Source organism: Juglans microcarpa x Juglans regia, chromosome 5S, assembly GCF_004785595.1.
Source record: "Juglans microcarpa x Juglans regia isolate MS1-56 chromosome 5S, Jm3101_v1.0, whole genome shotgun sequence".
NCBI lineage: Eukaryota > Viridiplantae > Streptophyta > Magnoliopsida > Fagales > Juglandaceae > Juglans > Juglans microcarpa x Juglans regia.
In genome coordinates, this window is record NC_054603.1 from 1,691,463 (window position 1) to 1,717,970 (window position 26,508).

General features: G+C 36.3%; 3 protein-coding genes and 1 non-coding gene across 4 annotated transcripts; 1 reads left to right on the forward strand and 3 right to left on the reverse strand.

Moving 5' to 3' along the window:
* The first annotated feature begins 813 nt into the window (after positions 1 to 813).
* TRNAC-GCA lies at positions 814 to 885 on the forward strand. Its single transcript has one exon. It is a non-coding gene; the product is annotated as a tRNA-Cys (tRNA).
* A 518-nt stretch (positions 886 to 1,403) lies between these two features.
* LOC121268014 (sucrose-phosphatase 2-like) lies at positions 1,404 to 5,669 on the reverse strand. The gene is made up of 9 exons (XM_041172110.1): positions 5,497 to 5,669; positions 4,137 to 4,217; positions 3,751 to 4,050; positions 3,467 to 3,568; positions 3,190 to 3,384; positions 2,800 to 3,090; positions 1,919 to 2,105; positions 1,797 to 1,843; positions 1,404 to 1,712 (listed from the first exon to the last, which is right to left on the reverse strand). The coding sequence occupies exons 2-9, from the start codon at positions 4,194 to 4,196 to the stop codon at positions 1,614 to 1,616; spliced, it is 1,281 nt and encodes a 426-aa protein (XP_041028044.1). The 5' UTR covers positions 4,197 to 4,217; positions 5,497 to 5,669; the 3' UTR covers positions 1,404 to 1,613.
* A 3,076-nt stretch (positions 5,670 to 8,745) lies between these two features.
* Positions 8,746 to 16,170, reverse strand: LOC121267862 (ABC transporter G family member 22-like). Its single transcript, XM_041171951.1, is given in 12 exon segments — positions 8,746 to 9,292; positions 9,477 to 9,584; positions 9,666 to 9,950; positions 10,719 to 10,885; positions 10,888 to 11,005; positions 11,254 to 11,562; positions 11,891 to 12,074; positions 12,215 to 12,370; positions 12,618 to 12,853; positions 13,469 to 13,539; positions 14,927 to 15,327; positions 16,011 to 16,170. Coding segments are annotated over 11 exon segments (2,238 nt in total). The 5' UTR covers positions 15,309 to 15,327; positions 16,011 to 16,170; the 3' UTR covers positions 8,746 to 9,070.
* Positions 16,171 to 22,680: 6,510 nt separating this feature from the next.
* On the reverse strand, positions 22,681 to 25,788 carry LOC121267018 (MDIS1-interacting receptor like kinase 2-like). Its single transcript, XM_041170900.1, has 2 exons — positions 23,155 to 25,788; positions 22,681 to 23,066 (listed from the first exon to the last, which is right to left on the reverse strand). The coding sequence occupies exons 1-2, from the start codon at positions 25,553 to 25,555 to the stop codon at positions 22,723 to 22,725; spliced, it is 2,745 nt and encodes a 914-aa protein (XP_041026834.1). The 5' UTR covers positions 25,556 to 25,788; the 3' UTR covers positions 22,681 to 22,722.
* Positions 25,789 to 26,508: the final 720 nt, after the last annotated feature.

A 26,508-nucleotide genomic window follows, 5' to 3' on the forward strand; every position in this document is an offset into this window, starting at 1 on the left:
TTAAAGCTTCTGAAAAAAATGAACAGTACGGGGAACCCAAACTTCATGAAAGCAGGCGTGAACTGCTCTTCAGACCTATAGTATAAATTGTTGATCTCATGTACGAGAAAACTCTCTCTGATTCATAGACCATTTTATTTATTTACTATACTCCAAGAATATTTATTAACTTTGGCATCAGAGGTTCCCTAGTCCCAAGTCTGCCCTCTCAAAGCTGTAGTATATTATTCTTTGTGCGGTGCTTGCTTTCGAAAACTTGAGTTTTTAGAGTTTGCCAAAATGTGTACGAAACACGACTTAACACTAATTTTAAACTAAGTTTAATATCCAAACACCTAACTCTCAAATTACTAAACACTCATTTCAACTCAAAATCTCTTTACATATAGAATTCACAAACTTTTTCAGTTCAACACTTCTTTACACGTGGGACTCACAATATTTTTTAACTTTTCATAAATATATCTAAACTCATCTTAATATCTAAACACATTTAAACTCATTTTAAGTGGACCTTATAAAATTTATTCTATTATCTCAACTTATTATTATTCATAAAGAATACAATTAAGCTCAACATCCAAAGGAAACTTTAATTTTCTACGATGTCACTTTTTCTTAAGCAATTATTCATTTATGAATCTATTGATATTCTCTCTCTCTCTGTGGGCTTCACTTTTTATAGAAGTTCTGATTAAACATAAAAGAGTGAAATGGGTTAATTTGCTCGTAATTTAGATGTGGTGCTAAACTATTATTGGCTCGTCCCCTCCTTAAAGTTATAACTTCTTTTCGAAATGCTGTCGCACTATTGGGTCCATAGCTCAGTGGTAGAGCATTTGACTGCAGATCAAGAGGTCACCGGTTCGATCCCGGTTGGGCCCTTTTGATTTTTTTTTTAAAAAGAAATTAAAGGGAAATTTTGAGCAATTAATCTATCCTTACAGTTACAGGCTTACAACGTTTGTGCCTTACAAGCTACAAGCTTAAGCGCAAATTGAAAGAACTCAAGTGGACCCATTTCGAAGGGGAGGGAAAACAACGGGGAAAAAAGGAAAAAAGAAAAAAAGCCATGGAAACAAACATGAAGCATAGAAAAGCCGGCATTTTACGATAGTACGCTCTGCAACGGAGGGGGATAACGCTTTCAAAGTGGACCCAATTGGCAGTCTGGTTGCAGTTCTAAGAAAGCAGCCAGCCAATACTGATGTCACTCTTGAAAACCAATGCAACTTTCATCATAATGGCAACAGCCCCTCATTGGACAAAACTTGAAGTCGGAACATAGTTTGATCCAGTGACATTGCAGTCATTCAAAGGATTATTATGATTTCATTTCAATTAACCAGAGAAGGGGAACAAAAAAGTTTCAAAGTCGTACCATTATCTTCCACTACAAATCATTAGCTATGAATACGCAGTCATCCATGGCATGGCCGTGGATCTTATGATCAGTTTTAACACAAATTTGTCATAGAATAGGCGTTGATGATGATATGTAACTTATACATGAAATAAAAACAAATATTAACAATGAATATCTAAAATACATTTATTTGAAAGAAAAGCTTCCATGTCATTCTGGACTGAACTCAATCTGTAGCTGCTGCACTCTAGACGGGCCAAATTGAATGATCCTTAGATGCCGATTCTTCGAACCATGTCTGATGCAGATGCACCCAAGTGAGACCATCTGACACGGTGGTGGCATCCTGAAAATCAGAAAAAGAGACAAATGTAAGAACACATCAAGCACAAGTTTAGAGGAACGCCCATGCCTCAGTCTCATAATTCACCTTTGAACTTAGTATAGCAGTGGACGTGCAACATTTTAGCTCCCCGCCTGCAAAGGTCATCTAGTCAAATTAAGCGCAGCAAATATCAAGAAAGTAACGAAGGAAAATAATATAGCTCTTACCAGAAGACTCCCACTTCTTGAACTTCACAAGCCATGTGTCTGGACTGATCTGTACGGGTAACACTTGATCAACCCAAACCTGGAACCGTTTTCCCCGTTCATCTCCATAATACGATCTCAGTGAGTCTACGATTTCACAAAGAGATTGCTCAATGCCAGACGGATGGACAAAAACCCCAGATGGATCCTGACAAAAAGTGCAAAATATGCAAGTAAATAAATAACCCGATTATTAAGTATTAACTAACAAGAGTAACTGCAAGGAGGACAAAAACTAGCGTTGGACCCATGACCTGCGTTTAGAAAGTATTCCTATTGAAAGGAAAAAACAAAAAGAAAACAGAAGCATCAGGAAACAAACCAGGGAGATGACCAGTACAAGATTGCCTAATTGGACCTATCAATACCACCACACCTGTTGTGTTCTCAGGTCACGATAAATTCTATACACACTCAAGAAAATGTAGCAAACCAGGAGGAATGATGGACAGGCTTAAGAGAGTAAAGAGTCAAATGCATCATAAATCTGAAATCTAATTTATTATCTTTTATATTGGGGGCCAAGGAGAAACGAAAATGTTTATCTTTCATTTACATCCAACAGTTCTATCGCAAAAATATAGCTAACAACACTGCAGTAAATGTTAAATATTAGTACCATATCAAGTCAGGGAGAGCAGCAAAAAAAAAAAAAAAAAAAATATATCAATTAACATCAAATGTCGCATGTATAAGCATGGAGATACAATCCCCTCGGAAAGACTACATATCACTGACCTATACCAAATAGGGTGGTCTATACTTTTCTTTTGCATCCTAGGTAATAGGGTTCTCTACACTTAAGATCCTAGACGAAAAAGGAAAGAGGATGCAAGACATACACAAGCTGCTTTAAGACTTGCCAGATACGGCTCAGAATTCTTAACTTCTGCACGCCTCCATCTCTCATAGAACAAGTAGAATTTTACAACTTCATGTCCAGGATTCACATTTTCCAGCTTGAAGTGCAAAAAGTCCATGACGTCTCTAGGAGATGTGTTCGGGCCCAGACTAAAATGGCCGATGGCTTGTATGATCCCAGCTGCACACCTCTCTGTTGCATGAATAATCTTAGGGTTATTCTTAGCATTTTCAGCATGCCACTGCAGAAGTTCTTCTTGAGCATTGCTAACCTACATAATGGACAAATTGTATAATTGTACAGCTAGGAAGACAACATCAACTGCTTATTGAGACAAGAATCATAATAATGAATTGGGTGAACTACCAACCATGACACCATAAACATCTGGTATACTGAATAATTCAGCATCATTTCCAGAATCACCACAAACAAGCGTGCTATTGGGTAGTTTTCCCTCTGTCTTAAATTTTTTAAGCAAATATGCAAGAGCTTGTCCTTTGCCAGCACCCTGTGGTAATATATCCAAATCCATTCCTCCACTATAGATAATTTTAACATCCAGCTGGCCAAAAACAAAGCAAGATTACAGATATTCACAATATTGCACGAAGAGCAAAGAAATCTACTAAAGAATTAAATCTTACTCCATGCTTTTCAAAACGCTCCAAAAGGGACTTTGTGACAACATGAGCCTTATCTTTATCAACTTTAAAGCTAACCTTGTGCGGTCGTTGCTCTGTATCTGGCTGTGTCACCAAATAAAATTCAACAATTCAGACATTTTAAGGGCCTGAAAAGTCTTTAACTGACAAATGAATTAAGTTGCCTTCAAAAAAAATCTTAAATAAAATTATCAAGTTTGATATCACCACCATCTACAAGAGGAAACAATCAACTTATCTGATTATACCATATCTATGAACAATACCTGAAGTTCTAGTTCATGGAATTTGCTTGATTCCTCTTTGACTATTTTTGCATCCCATTTCTGATTTAAGACTTCAACCCAACCTTCATCAGGCACCATTGAGTTGCCATATGTTATCTCAGTTCCAACAGACATTATGGTTATATCTGGAGTTAACATGGGTTTTTCTTTCCTCAACTCTTTGTATAGAGTAGGTGATCTTCCAGTTGAGAAGACTAGCAGAGAATCATGACGATAATTGGATTCCCATAACGCATTAAATCTGAGTAGAGAAAGGTTCTCAGAGTCATGATGGTCAACCTGAGATGGAAACATTTTCTTGATGAAAACATTGCAGCAAGACAATGAAGTGATGCAATCATAAAGAAAATAAATAGAAAACCTACCATCGTATGATCAAGATCTGAAACAATCATGAGACGCGCTGAAGTCTGAAGCCAATCCATGATTCTTACCCTGGCTTGATCCTGTCATTATGAAACAAGCATCTATAAAAGTCTATAACACTATTTTTATGCAAGTTATCTAAACTCAATAAAAAGTGTAAGACCTGCATCATTTTTTCGCAAGTGCATGCACATGGTGTGCACGAAAATCAGATGAGTTTTCATATATTTGTATACATGATTTCAGTCATTGTATTTTTAACTCCTAGGTCATATTTAATAGCATTTTAAGGGGTAAATGAGTAGAAACTTCTCCATTCCATCCTGCAACAAATATAAAGGACTGGCACAACAGGTAGGCCTTTAAAAACTATAGCTAGAACTAACAAATACAAAATATTCAAATCCTGCTGTAGATCAATCATATTCCTTAAAAAATAAAAACCCTCTCAACAGCCATCACTTAAAACCCAACTCCCTCCCCCTGCGGTCCTGCCACAAAAACCAGCCAAAAAAAAACTAAAAACAATACATACATACGTGCTGTATACGGGTGCAAAGTAAAAGATAGAAGCACTTATTAGAAGTATTGAATAAGTAACCAGTAACAAGGAGTACATGGATTAATGTCCTTTTTTCTTCTAAGATACAAAAAACGTATTGACATTAGAGGATAAAATGGTATTCAACACACGACCGTACACATTTGAGTTCGACCGCGTTCAGCAAAAGTGGAATGACAAAACAGAAACTCAAGAAAGCACGAGCAACCACACCACGTGGTTTTGCAATATTCATACCAGTAGAGGGGGAAAAAAAAAAAAAAAAAAACAGATATCAAATTGGAGAAGAAAAGCAAGAGAAAACACTTCTGGTTAAACATGCAAGCACTAAAAGAGATTATATAAACAAGGAACGATCAAAATATTTCAAACTACAGCAGATAAAATAAAATATCCCTCATATATGTGAATTTATATTTGATAGAATAAGATAAATCTAATGAATCAATCATCTATTTTTTCCAAATTGATCGCAGAGAAAAGTAAGTTGCAATGCGAAGCTAATCAAGACACAAACGTAAATGAAGCCGCCCTAAGTAAGGAAAAATCCAGCAATTCAAAGCTTCCAAATCCCGATTTAGTCGCGCATTTTCTCGCAGACTAAACAGAACACATAGAAATGAGTGTGAAGCCGGGGAAAACATCAGAGAAGAAAAAATATAGTAAACAATCACGGAGTATACAAACCGATACGCTTCGAATTCCAGATCAACAGATAAAATATTGCCAAAAAAATTAACCTGGACAAGTTATCCGAATCAAGAAATGAAACTAAAAACATAAGACAATTTAATTACCAGAAATTTGATCTTGAATCTGGGAATTAGGAGGAGGGAGGGTTCCCGAGAGAGAGAGAGAGAGAGAGCGTGGAGTTATGAATGAGTGGCGTGAGGAGTTGCTAATGGGGAAGAGAATTGGATGCAAATTCGTTGGCGCTTCTTTTGTGAGTAAGAAAGCTCTTTGGGGCCTTCAATAAAAATAAAGACAATTAAAACTAAAAAAAAAAAAGAGACACTTGTGAGGTAGTGATGTGGAAGAGGTTGTCGGTAATATTCGTGAAAATTAATAAAATAAAGAAAATAAAGTAGTATCACTTGGCATATGCCTTCCAGATTTTTTTGGTTTGGTCACACTATTTTGTTTGATCCGCCATCACAATTTTTATTTATTTTTTATTTATACGGATGGTATGGAGTTACGAATTCAAATTTTTTATTTAGAGAATTGGATCATATACCATCAAATTATCAGACTCTTGATTCTATCACAATTTTATTGGACTTATAAGAACGTATCGACGGGTTATTATCCCATAATTATAGAAGAACAATGTTGAAATTTTCATCAGACCCTATAATAGTGGATTGCATACCATTTCATGGAAGTTGCTTTAGACCACAGTTCCATAGTCTAATGGTCGGATTATAAGAAAATCACTTATTATAAGAAACACGACTCCATATTAATTCATTAGCTTCGTTGCCTTTTCTTTTTTTGTTTTTCTACATTTTCCACGTTACATTTTCTCTAATGAAATTGTTGTTAGGACACCCACTCCTCACACATTCTGAATTTAACTTAATGTGATCAAGGAATTGAAAAGTGAAAAAAAAAGAAAAAATTAAAAGGTTTAGATTAGAGATGAGTTGAAATGGGTTGAGATGGTTTGTGAATAGTAGAATAAAAGTTAAATTATTTATTATATTTTATGTAGAAATTTGAAAAAGTTGTTTTGAGATTTGAAAAAGTTAAATTATTTACTATATTTTATGTAAAAATTTAAAAAAATTATAATGATTAAATGAATTAAGATGAATTTTAAATATAAAAGAAGCCGTAAAAACAAAGAAAGATAGAAAAGTACCTTTGCATAAATGCAAGGATGATCCAATGAGAGATGTCTCGATCTTACCTCCAATGATAGGGTCCAATGCCCTTTCAAATAAAATAAAAACCCGCTTTCGCTGACAACGAATTGTCTGTTATTTGTTTCGTCTTAGTGAGGAATCATGAAGTGGAATCACAACGCACTCGCTATTCGATACCTAAGAGAGAAGTAACAAAACCAGCAACAGCCATAAACCATTCTCACACCTAAAGGAGAAAAACCCAGAAAAATGTTGCTGTTGCCCTCTCGCTCACTTTCCAGGCCCGAATTGGTGTTTTCTTCTTTACCTGGAAACCACAATTTCCCATCTTTTCAATCACCGCAGTGCCACAAACATGAATCCTGTAAGACCCACTGGAGTACGATTTCTACACAGCCCATGTTGGCCGGCCCGTCTCGCCTCAGGCCTTTCCCTCCAACGGCTCTAGAGTCATTAAAGGGGTCCAAAGGGTCTAGCCCTCAAGGCAGCATCGATAAGGAGGATGCATGATGCGAAAAGTCAAATAAGGGGAGCAGATGAGACGTACCGACTTTGAGTTCCCCCTTATTTGACATCTCTTGTTGCACATGTCATTAGAGAACTTGCGTTGACAGGTAATAGAGGATATAGACGACTCTCCGTTCTCTAACGGAGGGGATCAAAAGTGACCGTGTTGTTCATCCACTAGGGGACGCACCCTAGAAGCCACATTGTATTGAAAGCACTATTTCTAGAGTCACGTTGCATTGAAAGCTCTGTCTAAGAATACCACGTCGCATTAAATACTCAGATTAAGATGGACACGAGCGAGATGAGCTAACTCTGACACATAAAGAATAATGTCTCCTAATAACTTCATATAAAAGCTACATTTCAGATATAAAGAACTCTTACTAGACTCTGGATACTCCAACCATTGACATTGTTACTAGATTTGGAGGGTAATATAAGAATTTTGTGTTTTGTTTAAAAAGTTAAAATATTATGTTTTAATATTATTATTATTTTTAAATTTGAAAAAGTTAAATTGAGATTTGAAAATGTTGAATTGTTTATTATATGAGTCGGGCTATTCTGCCGCTTTGAGTAGTCCGTTCAAGTTGACCGATTGTATATTTTTTTTTTCATTTTACTTTTTATATTTTTTTAATATATTTTAATATTTACAAAAATAAAAAAAAATCTTAATATACTTAAAATCACTTTCTTAATTATTAAGTAAAAAAAAATTTCTATCAATCGGTCAAATGGAGTGGTATATTAAGGAGGTAAAGTAATTTTTTTCTTATTATATTTATATAATTTTGTGTCACCCCATATTTGCGCCTCAAACCCACCTTTTTCCTCCTTGTATTCGCAGGTGAAGACCCTATCTCGAGTTGCAGTGACCTTATCCCAGTCATACGAAACACGACGTTAACACCCACAGCTCCAAACCACAAATTCAAGTTCTTTGTTACTAGAAAGCCGTTGGTTTCCGTGGTTCCAGGCTCCGCGACTTCAACTCGGGGTTTAACAAATTTCAACTTTTTTGACGGGTGCGTAGCATTGCTACGCAATTGAGTAATCATTCCCAAAAGTAAAAAACACAAGGTCTTCTCTCTTGCTAAAACATTAGTCTCGATGATTACCAGCTCAGTAGCATGAATTTATATTTTTATGGTACCATACAGTTGGGCACTTCCAGACCCAGAAATTTAGAATTCCTGGGTCTGCTAAATTCCTGGGTCTGGAAGTGCCCTGAGAATTCCGAATTCCAACAGTTTAAAAGATAGTAGCGGGACTTCAGAGTATTGCAATTTGATCAATCAGAAATTTGTATTGGGGTGAAAAACGGCGTTGAGTATAAAGCGAGAGAGAGAGAGAGAGAGAGAGAGAGAGAGAGAGAGAGAGAGAGAGAGAGAACTGGGGGAGAAATGGGTAGGGAGAATTCTCATGATGCAATCGTTATTGGGTCTGGGATTGGAGGGTTAGTTGCTGCTACGCAGCTGGCAGTGAAGGGTGCTAGGGTTCTGGTTTTGGAGAAGTATGTCATTCCTGGTGGCCCGGTGGTGGGAGCTCTGGATATTACATGAGGGATGGGTATACATCTGATGTTGGGTCCTTGGTTTCGGTCTGCATATCAACTTTTTCCTTACTGCATTGTGCCCCCCCCGACTTATCCACTGGATTTTAAAATTCATTGCTAAATCCACTTGATACATAGTAGTTATGGTTATACAAATCTAGTGTTTGCACATAAGTTATTGTCAATTAGAATTAACACAAAACTATTGCTTCAAAATCAAGACCGCGTGTTAACATGAGCTTGAGATTTTCTTAGGACATCTTTGGGGACACTGCATAGAAATGAAATTGACTTGCACGCCTATGGGAACGTGTAGCATCTCTTTAATGTCATCTATAGGAGATGAGTCTTCACATCGATCAATCTCGCTAGCATTTCAACTCACATTGACACTCCAGTCTTTGCAAGAAGCTGTCCAGATCGATGCTCAACTTTTTAAGCTCCAGATTGGAGTTTCATCCTCCGCAAAGAAAGGTATGCCAGAAGACGGTAACCAAAAACCATGGCTACCAGGGCACTGACCTCTATAATACCATTGTCTATTCTCATCCCATTTATGGTGGGCGTGATGTGTTCATACTGTACCTTGAGAAGCAGCTTGAACGTGTGGTAGTTGAAAGACAGATAGCGGATCCAAGAAATGAATATTGGAACTTTCTGCAGCATTGTTGACAATGTATTGTTATTTCTGCTTTTAGATTTATCTAGCAGCTTTCCAAAATAAATTTTTGCAGACAATCCTTAACGATAGTATTTATGGTGAGATAAATGCAGATATTGACTTCCAAGTCTGCATACTTTCGTTAATACCAATGAAAAAAAGAAGAATTTGCATGCTTACCTGCACAAAGAACCCACCAGCTAGCATGAAGGTCATTACAGTTACTGAAGCCAGGGTGGTTGCCCTCTTTAAGTCCATCAATGTAGCCCCTATAGCTAGTCCTAATCCCTGTTTTGCAGTTAAGTCATTTAATTATATATGGTATATTTGTTTACGATGTCATCTTACTCAGTTCTTCAGGAGGCATACCTGAGCTGCCACAATGCAGAGGAAGACAGTAAGCAGGCTTAGGAAAAAGGGACCAGCGCTGAGTCTCAAGCCTGCCATGAAATAGACAACAAAAAGGAATAATACTGGTAGTACCAGGTCAAGTGGAAGGTCGCTTGTAGTTCTAGCCACAAAATATGCACTTAGTCTGTACATGTCAGCCGCTCTTTCTTTACTCAACATGGCTCTTTCTTGAGGGAATGTGAAGATCGCTGTGAAGACAGGAAAGAATCCCCAGAAGACACCGATGAAGAAAAGCAGTCCTGCCTGCAATGGAAGTTGGCTAAGTTCTATATTGGGCTGTATATTTCCAATATATGCAGAAGAGCAACAGATAAAGTTAATGCTTTCATGAGGATGGTTATATTGAAAAGAGTTTTAACATTTTAAGAAGCTTCTTTTGACCCGGCCTATGAGGATAATGCCATTATGTTTTTCTATGAAATGGAAAGTTTGTTTTTTTTTAATCTCTATGAAATGGGAAGTTATGATCAGATCTGTAGTCCAGTTTGCATATATAACTTCTTAAAAAAAATAAAAAAGCATAGCTATTTGACATTCCTTTCCTTTTTGCTTGGTGTGTTCCTTTCTCTGTTTCTATTACTAACTGATATGTTTGATCATCATCTCTCAGTTTTCCTCAATGGGACAATACATAATCACATAAGTAGACAATACAGAGATGAAGAAATATTAATAACAGAAGAGAAGCGGTGCATTTCTCAGAACCAATGGTTATATTATATTGATGGCATTGGAGAGGAAAACTTCGGGGGAAAATGGTAGATGATTGAGTTGGTAAAAACATGCATGGAGTACATGAGAAGTGGACTAGGGTGAGAAAATGCTAACTGGAAAATATTTTATGATCAGTTGTACATATTATTGCTCTTTCTGTACACATAAAACCTTTTTATCAGTAAGCGTAGTGAGTCGGTGACTCCGACTGATCTTTCTGGTGGAAAACAGGGGAGTGTTTTTTTTGGTACCATTGAGGTCACTCAACTTGTAGAATTTGATAAGGAATTGGTTTACCTGTTCTTGCACGCCTTTGGGGCTGTTACTATCAGACTGCCACCACAGTAATCCCAAGATAAATGCAGTAGAGAGAACTTGAGTGATTCTCAACCAGCTAAAATACTCATGCCGCCGTTCTTTGATTCCTCTCCAGAACAATATGGAATATTGTTCCCACCAGCTTGCCCCCATTGTCGCTTTGGATAAGAAACCTTCAATTTGACATCTTCGTCAAGCGGTATAGGAATCAGAAGTTTCTTCTTTTCATTTTCTGCTACTCGTGTCTCGTAGGCCTCCACCAGATACTGCTTTTAAATAAAAGAGTCATTAGGAAGAACCATAGCTTTTGATGTTTCCGGGGAATAACAGGTCAGGTGGCACCTGCTCTTAGGACAACAATCACGATTATCATACAAGCTAAAACATGCCTATCATGTAAACGTCCCAATCTTATTGTTATTATAGTGCATCAGACCCTTTTTTTTGAATGTATAGGGAATATAATTCTCTGTTTTTGTGATTGCTAGTGTTGTAACTGAAATACTTATTTTACCTCATGCACAACAGCAGGAGATGGTTTCCCGTTCTGTATTTCAGCGTCTGAATTATCCATCTGCACTTTGTCCTCTAGTTCTGATGGTACGGATACATCATGAAGGTTTCCATTTGCAAGGTCTAGCAAGAACTCTGCTGGATTCATGGCGATCATGGGAGAACATCCTATGGATGAGAAATACACCATCGCTTCCGATGCTTTTCCGAAGTAGAGCAAGCTCCCTTTCCCAAGAAGGATTAACTTGTCAAATTTGTGGAAGAGTCTACTTGACGGCTGGTGAATTGTTGTTAACACTGTTTTACCGGCCTGCCACAAATTTGCAATAAGTTTATTAAATGCAAATTTCTTATACTTTTTGGGATCATATTGGTCCATTTCTTTTATCATCACACCTGGTCTGCCAAAGTACACTGTTCCATTTCAGGATGCAGGGTCTGTGCATCTTCTGTTACACTGTACTGACTCCAATACTATTCAAATCATATATATTGATATAGGACAAAGAGAGAGGAAACGTGGAATCTCATTCCATAAAAGAAAATTCAAAAATTCAAAAAAGAAAAGAAGAAAAAGAGGAAAATGGAGGCAAATCAATGCTCCGGTCTGAATGAAGTTCCCTTATGTATGTAAATACCTCTGCAATGTCGTGTAACATCTGGACAGTCCTTAAAGCAGTGGTAGAATCCAGACCGGAGGTTGGTTCATCAAGAAACAGAAGGGACGGGTTGATAATAATCTCATTCCCAATACTAACTCTTTTCCTTTCACCACCTGACACTCCACGGACAAAGGAGCCTCCAATCATAGTGTCTTGGCACCTGTTTGCACATAATATTTCTTTTACTATACCAACTTTCAAGAATAGGATCGATCAAGGGTAGTTTCTGCACCCCTGATCTGAATTGAAGACTGAGAAAATCCCCAGTTTCAATGATAACAGGAAAGAGTTGAGCCTTACCTCTCCAAGCCTAGTTCATAGATAACATCTATTGCTCGTTTTTCCTTTTGCTCTCTTGTCAATGTCTTTGGGAGTCGTAGGAGGGCTGCATATGTCAGTGTTTCCTTCACTGTAAGGTGAGGAAACAGAACGTCGTCTTGTGTTACAAACCCTATCCTGTCACAATACTTCATGTTATTATGATATGCATTTGATTCTTCCAAAAACCTACATCTCGTCATGCATATTATATGGTGACTCCAAATAAAACTAGCGAATCCTTTTTTGTTGCTCCTTCATTTAATCTTTTTAGTTTCTTCCGTCAAAACCCATATTAAATTTGATAAGATTATGGCTTGTCCAAAAGCTTAACAACTCTTGTTTTAATACTACTCATTCTAAAAGTTTGGATACATATGCTGACCTGCTTTTCAGGAACTTGGAATAAGGCTGGTCATTGTAAGTGACTAAACCACCAACGGTGGGCTGAATCAACCTGCCGCCGAGAAGATTTAGGAGTGTCGTCTTTCCACTTCCTGAAGGTCCCATTAATGCCAAAACTTCCCCAGGATTCACTGAACCGGAAATCCCATTTAGGATATCCTTCTCCACTGTTGTTCTCATTCCTTTGAGAGTTACCTTGTAAGTCACATCTGTGAACTGCCATTTTTCCAAAACAAGAATTCTCCTTAAGTAGTGCACTGAATTTGGTTACAAATCTTCCGTGACACTTGAAACCAAAGGAAAAAGAGAAAAACATGGTTTTATACTTCGGACACCACTGTTCACAAAACTAATAAGCTTGTCCATACCCTTCTTTCCTTGGCAAAGCTAGCTGTCTTTAAATGTTTGTCTTATTTAAAGTTAAGGCCTGACTCAAGACTGAGCTAGATTCACACTCTCTAGCCTCAATGCAGGATCTCGAACCAGTTAGGAATATGAACTAGTTCCCCTGGTTCTAAAATCCAAAAGCATGCAGCAGTACTTTATTGTGGGAAAGAAGGGAGAGTCTTGTACATGAATATCATATAGGATGAAACTCTGTACAAGACTGAACCTGACCATGCTATATTGCTTAGCCATGTTCTATGGATCGCGTTGATGCTAAACTCAATCTCCATCCTGGCCTGTCCAAATAGATAGTATAACATCAATCCATGCAACGTTAAAAAACAAAGGTTTTCAGCACCCGGTACTTACGTGCAGCAGCACCCAGAGTAAAACAACGTACGGTAAAGGAGAATTAACCTCCATGGCTAGTAGAACTGTAATTACCTTGAGATAGATTGGCAATGTTGGTTCTGTTTGAAGCCTCGGCCTGCGTGTGCCAGCCTCAAGATCCTCAGCTGCAACGACATGTAAGATTAATAATTTAGATAAGCACAAAGAACCCAAAAGGTTCAATTAATTAATGAGAAGTGCTGCAGCCACTAAAGCATTTATCTTAATTAAATGAAACTAAATTTTTTTAAACCATGAAATCAGTTAAAAAAAAAATTCGTCTGTGAATGATCTGTCATATTTATTTAGTTAAAAATATATATAAATAAATAAAAGAAAAAAATATTTCGATAACTATAGCTAGGATCCATGTGAAAATAATTATTGCTACGGTACACCTAAGCATTGGAATCCTATAGAATGTCGCATTTGGGTATGTTATTAGTCTTCCAACAAGAAGTTATATCTTTATCAACTCATATTAAGAACAAATTAAAGTCATATCTTTCACCTATATTTGGACCCACTTATGACTTTATTTCGGCCTGCTACCTTAGTTGTCAAACTGTGATACTCAAATTAATTCATGTTGAATACCACAAAAACCAAAACATCTAAGAGCAAAACAGGACCATGAGTGAGTTCATGATGGTTTGTTTTGAAGGGAAAAAAAAAAAAATTGAAACTATCCCAGAAAAGTAAAGAAGATGTGAATGTTTTAGGGAAAAGAGTCACGAATATTGTTTTTCTAATGAATCCAGAACTTCCCAAGTAACAAATGAAAGGCAGCCGAAAGTGGTCCCTTTCGGATAAGTGGCCCCATCACGTTTTCCAAGTGGTTGTAAAAGCTCTGCGCACTTTTTTTTTTCTAAAGACATAAACTGGCGGTTTGGGTTCATTGAGTACTGGTGGAGTCAAATGAAAGCAGGACAAGGAAGGGTACTGTTACCCACTTTTTGCCAATCTCACATCAATCATTTACACGCCTCATGACCCTCAATCACCCAACTCGCCTCCCTTTTCCTTTCCCTTTCCCACAAATTGTCTTCCTAAAGCCAACAAGCTCGATCGTCTAATGGACTTCACTTCTGAAAGTTTTTACGTTCTGGTTCATCTCTTTCTATTATGTCCATGATTCTTCGATCCATTTTCTTACTCTTTTTGCTATTTCTTACTGCATGCCTTTGCAAGACTTTTGCTGGTGAAAATTCGTTTGATCAACTACTTAAGATTGTTGATGTACATATGCAAGATTAAAAACAAGAATGCAGACACGTATGCACGCACACAGAAAGTGCTATATCCGAACACTATGGCCCAATAATTAATGATTTTGTGCAATCCAAGTGGTCTTGCAAGCACCAAAGATTGGTGCTTTAACGGTTAGCTGCCAGGCCATGTTCCGTGACATCAAGGGCACCATATTCAGTGTAGCGAAGAAATGCATCAATGCAGAGAGAGAGAGAGATAGAGAGAGAGAGAACACAGAAGAAATGCAATATAAAGACTCACGAATATCATCGTCGCTAAACGGCTTGGAGTCAGCTATTTCATCAGGAGGCACGGTGAATCCGGTGAAGGAGAATGAGAAGCCCAAGCTGGCACTGGAGGCTCGGCTGAGAGCTGCACCGCTGCTCACTTCATCCAAGTCTAGCTTCAATTGGGCACTCCTAGACTTCCTAATGTGTGTGTTTCTGCTGCTGCTACCACTGCGCCCTGGTGATACCGCCATCATCCGCCTACTAGACTTCCTCGACAAGGCCCCGCCACTCTCCACCGACGCTCCCACCGCTTCACTTGATGTTGGTGACTTAAATGCCGCCGCCAGTACTGTCTCCACCACTGATTGATCCGATTTTGTCCTTGCCAACCCGGATGAATTCATTTTCTCCATCTTCTATCGGCTCTAGATACTATATAAATATGAAATAATAGGAAATGAACACGAACATGTTAACCTTTATTAAAAAGTGCTTCTCATGATCTTTAATGTAACATTTAGCCAAAGAATCTAAGAACATAAAAGACTCACAATGCTGCCAAATGATCAATTAATGAAACAAAATAATGTAACATATTTGTGGTTCGAAAGCTGTCTTCCTACTACACCGATCATGTCAAAACGGCTATGATCATTTACCAGATAAACTAAGCACTTTCATATATAACTGAACAACTCGTTATACTTAATTAATCAGCAGACCGGATTAAGTTATATAACCAAGATATATAAACGAACAAGCTAAAATGGTATGAACCGGAAGTGCATGTCAAGAAACTAGGCCAGGCTTAATGCATGCATAATTAAAATCACATTAGAGGCTTGAAGAAAAGAAATGGATTGAACAAAGCCACAGAGACATGGGCTAGTTGGGACAGCATCATCCTAAACTCTTTCTGAATCTCTCAATATAATTAGGTAGTCATGTACTTACGAGAAGATCATAGTTGCCCATGTGATTATGGGAATACTACACAATATATATAATATCGAAGATGATGACATGAAAATACCGTTATTATATAATAACTTGGCATGATCAGTACAAGAAGATGAGACGATCGAGATCATCATGAGATGACTGTCTGCACATACCTTGTGTGACTGAAATGGAAGGGCACTACGGAAGGAAGGGCCAGACTAGAAGAGGACCTCAAAAAGAAATTTAGAAAAGAGCTGTTTTTGAAGGTATGGGCTCCAACTACAACAGTACTACCGTCGTAGCGCCTCTAGTACTTCTTATATAAAGAGCAATTATGGGGGAGATGCTAAGTTACCAAAACGCCCTACTACTTCTCAAATAATAACAAATCTGCATGCAACCCTATAATCCTTTGTAATAATTGGTCTAAGTACACCATAAAAGGGCAGATGCGAGATAGTGATAAATCTTAGCATTTCACCTTCATTGATTGAGTACTCCAATTACCACATTCGCCGTACACGTGTTTGGATCTTTTTGTTCCTTTTCTGCATGAAATTTTCCTGGTTTTTGGTTCTTGACAAATCAGTGGGAGAAGAAAATTATAAAGAGTCGTAATCTCAGTGAGCTTTAGAAATTAATGAACTTTAACAGTATTCAGTTCTTTGCGTGGTTGATGTTCGGCCTCCTAATCAACTAGTCCAATGCTATGCAAGCCATGGAATTTGTTTGCTTTCGGAGGCCCTGCATCATGTCTGTACGTAACATAAGGCTCTGTTTTGATCTTAGATTACCCTTCCAACAGGGAACCAAATTTTTTTGGAGTATTCTTAGATTTATCCATTTTGAGCCATAATTATTTCCTCTGCATCGTCATGCAAGATCGTTGCTGTCGTCATCCTTATCACAATTTCCTTCGTTTATTCTTCATTCCATATACTCATTATGTGTAATTAAGCTAGCAGCTAATTCCTATTTATAAGCATATATAACCTATCAATTTTTCACCTGATAATCCTTAAGGTGAATTTGGTAATGTTTTAATATAAATGTTAGTGGCTTGATCAGATTCAAATTCAAAATGTCTGCTATGATATAATATGAAATTACTATTTATCTCGAAAGTTTAAGTTAATAGAAATAGATAAATTTAATTATTTGTATTACATTATTAATAATATCATATGGTCTAATGTCTTGAAATTATAATATCTTGAGCAACGTTACATTTAGAAAAGAAACATTGGTGGCTAGTAATGATCTTGTAAGGTAAAAAGTTAGTATTCTTCTTTTAATTACCTTCTTCTCTAATAAACACCCATGATTCTCCCCTTTGTTTTACTCATGATCTCTACACCATGATCAAATGAAGAAGCTGATCTCATGTTTATATCCATAAGCTACATATATATATATATATGTATATATATATATATATATATGACGTCTATGTAAAAAAAATTAACTTTGAATTAATACTTCTTTTGATGCTCGATGCATGATCAAATTATATCTTGCTTAAACTAGCATGCAATTGCCGCCGGATCAATGGAATGCATACATTTGCTAGAAGATGATCATCGTGTCCTTGCAAGACGCGGTTGCAGCTGCATGGCCGGCGAAGAAATAAGCATTAAAGAGGAAATTAGTGGTAAACTTTCTGCATTTTGAAGCACTGCGTACTCATGTCGTCTGTGGTCATGGAGCTCCCACATTAATACATAATTTAAAGCACTAATAATTATATGTCAACATCCGTATATCACTGAAGATTATTAGAATTGATATATATATATATATGAGAAATTCTATGCATCAGTCACTATATTCACTTTCATATTTCATACTTATAGTTTTTTTTTCCATAGGATATATGAATGTTTTTCATAAGATGTTGATGTGTTTTTCATAGAGTATGAGATGTGAGATAGTAAATAATAACTGATGCGTATAATTTTTTATTTTTCAATATGGCTTTTGTTACAAATTAGTAACTGTTCACGTTACATACTCTACATGTGATATAGAAATTTGTTTTTGTTTTATATGGTGTGGATATATTTTTTATAGGATATAGAGATATTTTTCATAGTGTGAGATATGAAATGTAATTTGTTTAAAGTAATTTAAAGTAATTTAGATAGTTTTGTTTTAATATTTTTTTCAAATGGGAGAATTTATACAAATTTAAATTTAAAAGCAATACAAAAATCTTAATGAAGTGCCACTATCGTATAAATTTATAGTAGAATAGTTATAAAAATATCATTATTTTTTATAACTCTAAAAACAGAAATTACAGAATTACTCAAGAGGAATTATTCTAAAATAAATATTTTAAATGGACATTAGAAAACTGAATAATATTTCCAAAGAAATAACTACAATGCTTGAATAAAAGAGAAATGTCCACACACACACCACCTCTCCCTCACTAAACACTAAATACTCGTTCACTTTTGTAAAATTTTTTATCTCTTATCATATCATTTAATTATTATAATTTTTTTAAACTTTTATATAAAATAAAATAAAAAAATAAATTTTTTTAAATATTAAAATAAAAATAATATTTTATTTAATTTTTAAATTTTACATCAATTAATCTCTTTTAATTTTATCTAGTTTATGAAAATAAACTAGACCTAAAAGGAGAAAGAGGGCGGTGCCGCTCCTAAGAGGGAAAGCCACGTGACAAGGACTTCGACGAGAGACAGTCAGACAGGCAGTCAGGCTTAGGTCCAGCCCCATTGGATCAAGCCAGTTATCGAAGCGACCAGCTTAACCGTCGCTTCGTCGCCACGTGTACGATGCATGCAACAACTGTAGACAACTCACAAATAGTGGGTGGATGGCCTCGACTCACCACGCACATTACGCGACACGTGGGGCAATTAATCCATGCATTGCCCTGTCCTTCTTCCGCGTGGATATTTTTGTTCACAAGTCTCCGAGAGATCGACGGACGGTAGCCAAATCTTTTAAGCACTCTTTTTCATGACTTTAGGCCTCATAAAGTTCAAATATATATATTTTATGAGAAGCAAATCATAAATCCGTAAAACGACGCATGCAGCTTTTTAGATTGTAGAATCTCTCAGTCAAGCTAATTGGGTCTTTTTTTTTTTTTTTTTTTTTTAAAGGAATCGGGTCTAAATATTAAAAAAAAAATAATATTTATAGTCTTATAGTATATACGTTTTATAAAAAAATTAAAAAATAAAAATAAAAATTTAAAATTTATATAAAAAAATATTTTTTTTAATGATATGTCTCACTTTTTTCAAGTAAAATATATAAAATTTACGCATTCTTGCCCAAATACTAATGTCCTTCTCATTAAGCTAGTTTACATGTATAAAAAAAAAAAAAAAAACACAAAACAATTAGTTAGAAGAATGAGAGAAACGTGTCAATTAATAGAAAACCACAACACGTACGAAAATAAGGAAGAAATAAAAAATTTTGATATCGGGAGGTAAAATTATAAAATCTTTAATCGAATTTACATTATATATAAAGATTAAGATTTAATTAATTATATAAATTGGGGGGCTTCTTACCTGGGTCTGTCCTTGAACAGAAAGTACTCGTAGAACAAGTAAGACTCATCCACCAGCCTGCGATCAGTTTGTAAAAACAATATGCTTTGTTTGTCATTATACAACAACTATTTTGTTCTATTTCAAAATTAATCCATTGAAAAAATTCACATTATTTGTCCATCTTATAATTTGGACAATTAAAAAACCGTATGGCAAAACTAGTATATTTGGCAGAAATCCTTAGCTTTGATAGAATCCCACAGTAGCAAAGTGGTCTATCCAACCCAGCTTCATCTTTTGCTCTTGAAGTTCAAGAACTTGAACTAGAACTAGCACCGCTGTTATACTGCATTTTGCGCATCAGTTATATTAGCTTGGGTTTCATGGCCATTTATATTCAAATTATGGCCACCATTAATTTGGGTTGCTATATATATATATATATATATATATATATATATATATATACACACATATATATTCATTGAGAGAGGGATTATATATACTTTATTCTTCAAACTACCCTTAGTTTAAATATAAAAAAAGGTATGTAGTAGTATATGTATTTCGATTCAATTTTAGGTAGGATATTTCACATTACAGATGGGCCGAGTATTACATTACAATTTTTTTGGTGATGGTGGCAAATACTCTACTAACTCAATTATTTCTTCATTAATCATTGTTGCAACAATCTTATACTAACTTCTAAAAAAACAAAAAAAAAAAACAATAAGGAAACATTTGTGGGGCTGGACCTGGCCTTGCCATGCAAGAATTGAGCATAATAATTCTGGGTGGATAGGATTGAAAGGTGGAGATGATCAATACCTTCTAAAATAAATTAAAAAAATAGAAAGTTATGAGAAGTAAATATAAGCCTATCCCACGTCATTATAAGTCAATAACACCTCAGAATATATGCTATCCAACAAAAGGGACATGAGACCGACCTCTAATCAGAGTGGAACATGTAGTTTACACACACAATCACATATATTAATACTTCTTCCATCTTTCTTTTTTCCCCAATAGATAGGGTTTCTTCAATTTTATTTTGGCATCACTTTAATACTACATATCTGCTTGGTGAAGGGCAATCTGGAAGAAGAAATAAAGTACCTTCATTCTTCGGTGGAGTCGAGGGAGGGTTAGGGTTTTGTGGGAAACTGATTTGTAAGTAAATCCTACAAAAATAAACAACCGAAAATTAGGGATTAGAAAAAATAAAACCCTAATCTATTGTAAGGAGAAGAAAAAATCAAAATCAAAATCCAAATGGCACTACCTCAACGTCTTTCTTGCAGGTTTCGTGGCACTACCTTGATGCCTTTTTTACAGGTCTCAGAGGTCACTCTTGGGTCACGAAAGGGAAGGAGAGAGATGGAGATGGAGTGAAGGGATCTCGATAGGCAACGTGAGGGAGGAGAGAGAGAGTGAGAGAGCAGAGAGGAGGAAGGGTTTTCGCCTTTTGGGATTGAGAGAGAGAGTGAGATAGCAGAGAGAGTGGGATTGAGAGAGAGAGCGTGAGAGAGCAGAGAGAGAGGGAGGGAGGGGTTTCGTCTGTTTGTGCAGAGAGTGAGAGAGCAGAGAGTCAGAGGGAGTGTTTTGGCTTTAGAGAGGGAGGGAGGGGTTTCTTTTGTTGTGCAACTCTAGTGTTCCTTCATTACCGCACACATGGCAAGTTGCCATTGGCCTCCGATATATGAGGGTTGTAGGAGACACCTGCAAGAAGGTTTTCTCATCTATAAAATCGCATGCAAATTTTTAGATTGTAGAATCTTTCAGCCAAGCTAATTGGGTCAAACTATTAAGAAAAATAATATTTATAGTCTTATAATATATAGGTTTTATAAAAAATAATAATAAAAATTTAAAATTTATATAAAAAAATTATTTTTTTAATAATATATCTCACTTTTTTTCAAGTAAAATATATTAGATTTACGCATTCTAAGACGGTATCTAATGCCCAAAAACTAATGTCCTTCTCATTAAGCATGTTTACATAAAAACAAAATAAAAAACAAAATAATTAGTTAGAAGAATGAGAGAAACGTGTCAATTGAATAGAAAACCACAACACGTACGAAAATACGGACAAAATCAGAAATTTTGATTTCGGGAGGTAAAATTATAAAATCTTTAATCGAATTTACATTATATATAAAGATTAAGATTTAATTAATTATCTAAATTTTGGGGGCTTCTTACCTGGGTTTGTCCTTTGTACAGAAAGTACTTGTCGAGCACGTAAGGACCATCCACCAACCTGTCTATGATCAGTTTGCAAATACAATATGCTTTGAAGAGGTGAGATTTGACAGGGGAAGCTGCTAATGGTGTAGGGACTGACACCATTTCTTATCGTTTCAAATTTCTTTTTTTCTCAACTCTTGTCATTCGTCTATTTTGAAAAAAATGATTGAAAATGAGGGATGAATGCAAAAGTTAGTGTGATGTGTGGTTTTCGGAAAGTTTTAAAAGAAGGTAATAGATGTAATGAAAAAGATGGGGTGTGGTAGGTTGGGTGTCATGTGCTGTGGGAGCTGGATGAGTAAAGGTATCCTTTAAGCATCCTTATATTTTTATTTTAGAATTAATGATTTCACTTCGCTGTTAAAAGAAATTTAGAAAAAACAAGTAGGTATCCACCATCTCAGAGTGTCCATGTTTTCTTAAGGGAACAACACAAGCACCGTGATCTAGGGTTGCAAATTAACAAAACAGCTTTAAACGGTTCGAACTTGATTGGTATATACTCGGTTTGAATTCGGTTCATTTAATAAATGAGATGTTCGCAAACACTATTATTGACTCAAAATTTGAATATTAAATGAGCAAAACTTGTATAAGCTAACCTCGACTCAATTTAGGTTTGTGAACAATATTTGTATAAGCTCGACTTGACTCGTTTGAGCTCTCATTTTGAAGCTTGGAGTATCCATATTTGAATTCGGCTGCAAGGTTAAAGCCCGTCACAGAGAAAAAGTCTTCTCTGTCCAAAAACTTCACCATTTTGGCTTTGGCAGCAAGCACAAGCTGTTGAGCGGATTTCTTCATATTTCCTTTTTTCCTTTTTTTTTATAATCTTGTCGATGGAACACTTGAGTACACAACATTTCACTTAAAAACTACACTCCAAAAGATTGGGCTGAGATATTAAAATCGATTGAAATTACATTTCTTGGTAGGAAAAACGACACTCCAAAAAATGCTTGCTAGGAAAAATGAAAATATTGAACCAGCACAAAATATAATTACTAGCTTATTGAACCGGAACACAAAATATTGAACCAGAAAAGAAAGTCTTCTTGAACATGACTTTCTTGGTTCAACTTCATTCGAAAGATGGCTCTAGCTGGAGACTGCAGTTTGGGGCTTGGGCCGCTGCTAACACTTTAGAAATCATGTGCATAGTCGGCCTGGATTTTGGAGTGTCATTTAAGCATTCAGTAGCAATCTCTACAACCCTTATGAGCTCAGCCTTAACATGGGGCGTTGGAAATGGAAGGCGTTGTTCCAACACATCTTTTAATTGAATGCCCATCTCAACTGATGGATCAGATGACTTAACTGAGGAGATGAAATCACCCGGATACTTTCCCATTATCACTTCTAATGACAACACACCAAAGCTATAAACATCACATTTCTCAGTTACCTTCATTGTAAAAGCAAGTTCTGTCAAGAAAAAAGAAAAGAACAAAATTCGACACTTACACACACCTTTAATGTCATCTCAGAAAAAAATGACAATGACATATATTACCTGGTGCTATATATCCATATGTGCCTGCAAGGGAAGTCCAATTGGATGAATCAAGCTCCAAAATCTTAGCAGTACCAAAATCTGAAACATGGGCCTCGTATTGAGAATCCAACAAGATGTTGTTACTTTTGATATCTCGATGAATTATTGGTAGTGAGCAATCATGGTGCATGTAAGACAAGGCATAAGCCACACCTTTGACAATATTTAATCTCTTACTCCAATCAAATTCTTTAGCATATTCTTCAATCTCCAACATTCTTGCCAAACTACCCATTTCTAGATATTCGTAAACCAAAAATGAATGTCGAGCATGGGAACAGAAGCCATGAAGTTTGACGATATTTCGATGTCGTAATTCTATTAATGCCTTTATCTCATTTAAGAATGCCTTTTGGTATCTTTTCTCATTGTCAAGTAGTTGGTGGAGTTTCTTCACAGCTACCATTTCACCTGATGACAATTTTGCTCGATATGTTGTTCCATATCCTCCATTCCCAATGCAATATATGTCATTGAATGCTTCGGTTGCTCTTATGATCTCTTCATACATTTTTCTTCCATTGAAAGTGCTTGACACAAAAAGGGATCCTCCTTCATGCTTGTCACTTTGTTCTAATTGGGGATATCGATCTTTCTTTCTTCTTTGCAAAATTAGAACAACTAGGAAGAAAACAAACAAAACCAAAAGTGATCCCGAAATAGGGAAAATAATTTCGAACACGGCTTTCATGTGGCCCTTTTTTGATTTATGCTTGCATGGGGGCAGCCCTTTAACGTTACCGCACAATCCCTTGTTATCTTGCAAGGCTTCCAAGGGAGCATCTAAAAATGCTTTGTTGTTGGGAATGAGGCCGTGTAACTCATTGTAGGATACGTCAACATGCAACAAGCCATGCATTTCTTCGAAAGTAGTCGGAATAATGCCAGAAAGATGATTGTGAGAGAGATTAAGTACCTCCAAACTTTGCATTTTGCTGCTTTCTAACGGTATCTCTCCAGTCAAAGAGTTATAGCTTAAATCTAGTTTGGAGAGATGAAATAAGCTCATAAGCAAGATAGGAAGTTCTTCACTAAAATTGTTATGGCTTAAATTCAAGTAGTTCAATTTTGAGAAGCCGTTCCCAAGATTACGTGGAAGTGACGTGCACAATTTGTTAGAGGAAATGTCTAGAAATTCGAGATTGGTCAATGACTTGAATTCTACAGGTATAGCACCAGAGAGATGATTTCCATTCAACCACAACTTCTCTAGAGAAGTCAACTTTCCAAGTTCCTTTGGAATTAACCCAACTATATGATTTAAAGAAAAATCAAGCACATGTAGTTGAATACAGTTTCCAATCTCGGGTGGTATGCTACCACTAATGTTGTTCCCACTCATTTTTAGAGTCCCTAATTCTAGACTCTGTCCCCAATTACTTGAGATCTTGCCATAAAAATTATTGTGGCTTAGGTCTATGATGAACAAGTTTGGATAGGAACCAAAGACTTGAGATATATCTCCAGTGAGTTGGTTTCCATTCAAGAAGACTCTCTCTAAGCTCGTGCAATTTTTTAGGCTTTGGGGAACTTGACCTCTGAAACTATTGTTGGATATTGAAAAATTCTGAAGTGAACCACCATGACAAATACTTTCGGGCAAGGAGCCGATAAATTGGTTTTCGTATAGCTGCAAACTCTTCATGTTTATGGAACCTCCGATTCCTTGTGGGATGGGACCTTGAAGATGGTTTTGCGAAAGTGTAAGACTGGTTAGAGAATTCAAGTGGCCTATTTCTTTAGGAATGGAACCAGAAAGTTTATTTTTATAGAGATTCAGAACGGTAAGATTTCTCAAATTTCCTAAAGAAGCAGGAATGAGACCTTCTAAACGGTTTTGAGAAAGATCAAGCTCGACTAGAGAATATAGGAGACCTATCTCTTCAGGAATGGAGCCATAAAGGTTATTTCCCCAAAGATACAGATTGGTAAGATTTCTCAAATTTTTTAAAGAAGTAGGGATGAGACCTTCAAAATTGTTTTGGGGAAGATAAAGCTCGGTTAGAGAATTTAGACGACCTATTTCTTCAGGAATTGTGCCAGAAAGTTTATTTTTCCAAAGATTAAGAAATGTCAATTTTCGCAAATTTCCTAAAGAAGTAGGAATGAGACCTTCTAAACGATTTTGATAAAGACCAAGCACAGCTAAAGAATTTAGGTGACCTATTTCCGATGGGATTTTTCCTGAGAATAGGTTAAAGGTCAAATCAAGATAGATGAGTTTAGAGAGGTAGCCAATTTGATATGGAATGTTCCGAAATAAAGTGTTCACAGAGAGATCAAGATATGCAAGATTTGGAAAAGACAAGAAAGAAAATCCATGAAGTGTACCTTGTAAGCCAGACCTAGTAAGGTTCATTCTGACAACACTTCCAGCAGGGTTGCAAGAAATACCAAACCAAGTGCAGGGATCTGTACTGTGGTTTAAATTTGCAGAAGCATTGGGAAGAGAAGTCCATGAATGAAGGTGAGGTTGGGTTTCGTTTGAAAGGGTATTTTTCCATTTGAGAAGAGCAGTAGCTTCTGCAACAGATGCAGCATTTGATAATAAAACCACATGATGAACGAACAAGAAAAAAGAGAGTAGGGTGCATACTTTCTTGAAGGTTGATGCTGCCATTCTTTTCAAATTGTGTGTACGTATAAGCGTCTATTAGTTGATGGCGTTATTTATAACAACCACCTGCAGCCTGTCAATCGCTTTCCGTTGTTCTATTTTTAATTTTCGTCGGAGTTTATGCAACCGAGTCAAGCTTACAGTTCTGCATTGCAGGCCTCATTATAATAAATATTGATGCTCCATAGCGTGCAGACATATGTCAACTAACAGGAAGGATTACTTATTCTATGTTTAGTGAAAAGGAATGAGGGATACATAATAAGGTTAATACAGCTTATGGATAAAATTAAGTTATATGAAATTCATATATTATTTCTTTTTCTCTAAATTAGTAATTAAGGGGAGACCTTAGTTTCACCGTTGGACTGTCAAAGAGGTGACGATCGAAGGCGTTCGATGAATCAAGTCATCAACGTCAAAAACTAAAATATATTATATGATAACCAATGCTTTGAAACGTAAACCCAAAGGTTACAGCTGGACACATAGAAAAGGTCTTCTCTGTCCAAAAACTAGCCCCCAACAAATCTCTTTCCCTTGTTCTATTTTTTATAGGATTTTATGCAACAGAGTCAAGCTTGAAATTAAAGTATTTTAAATCTCACTCGTTATTCGTTATAATTAAGCAATGGTCTTTATTAGCGTATATATTACTCACTCTGCCGGCCTATGTGCCCGTTCTATAGTGGATT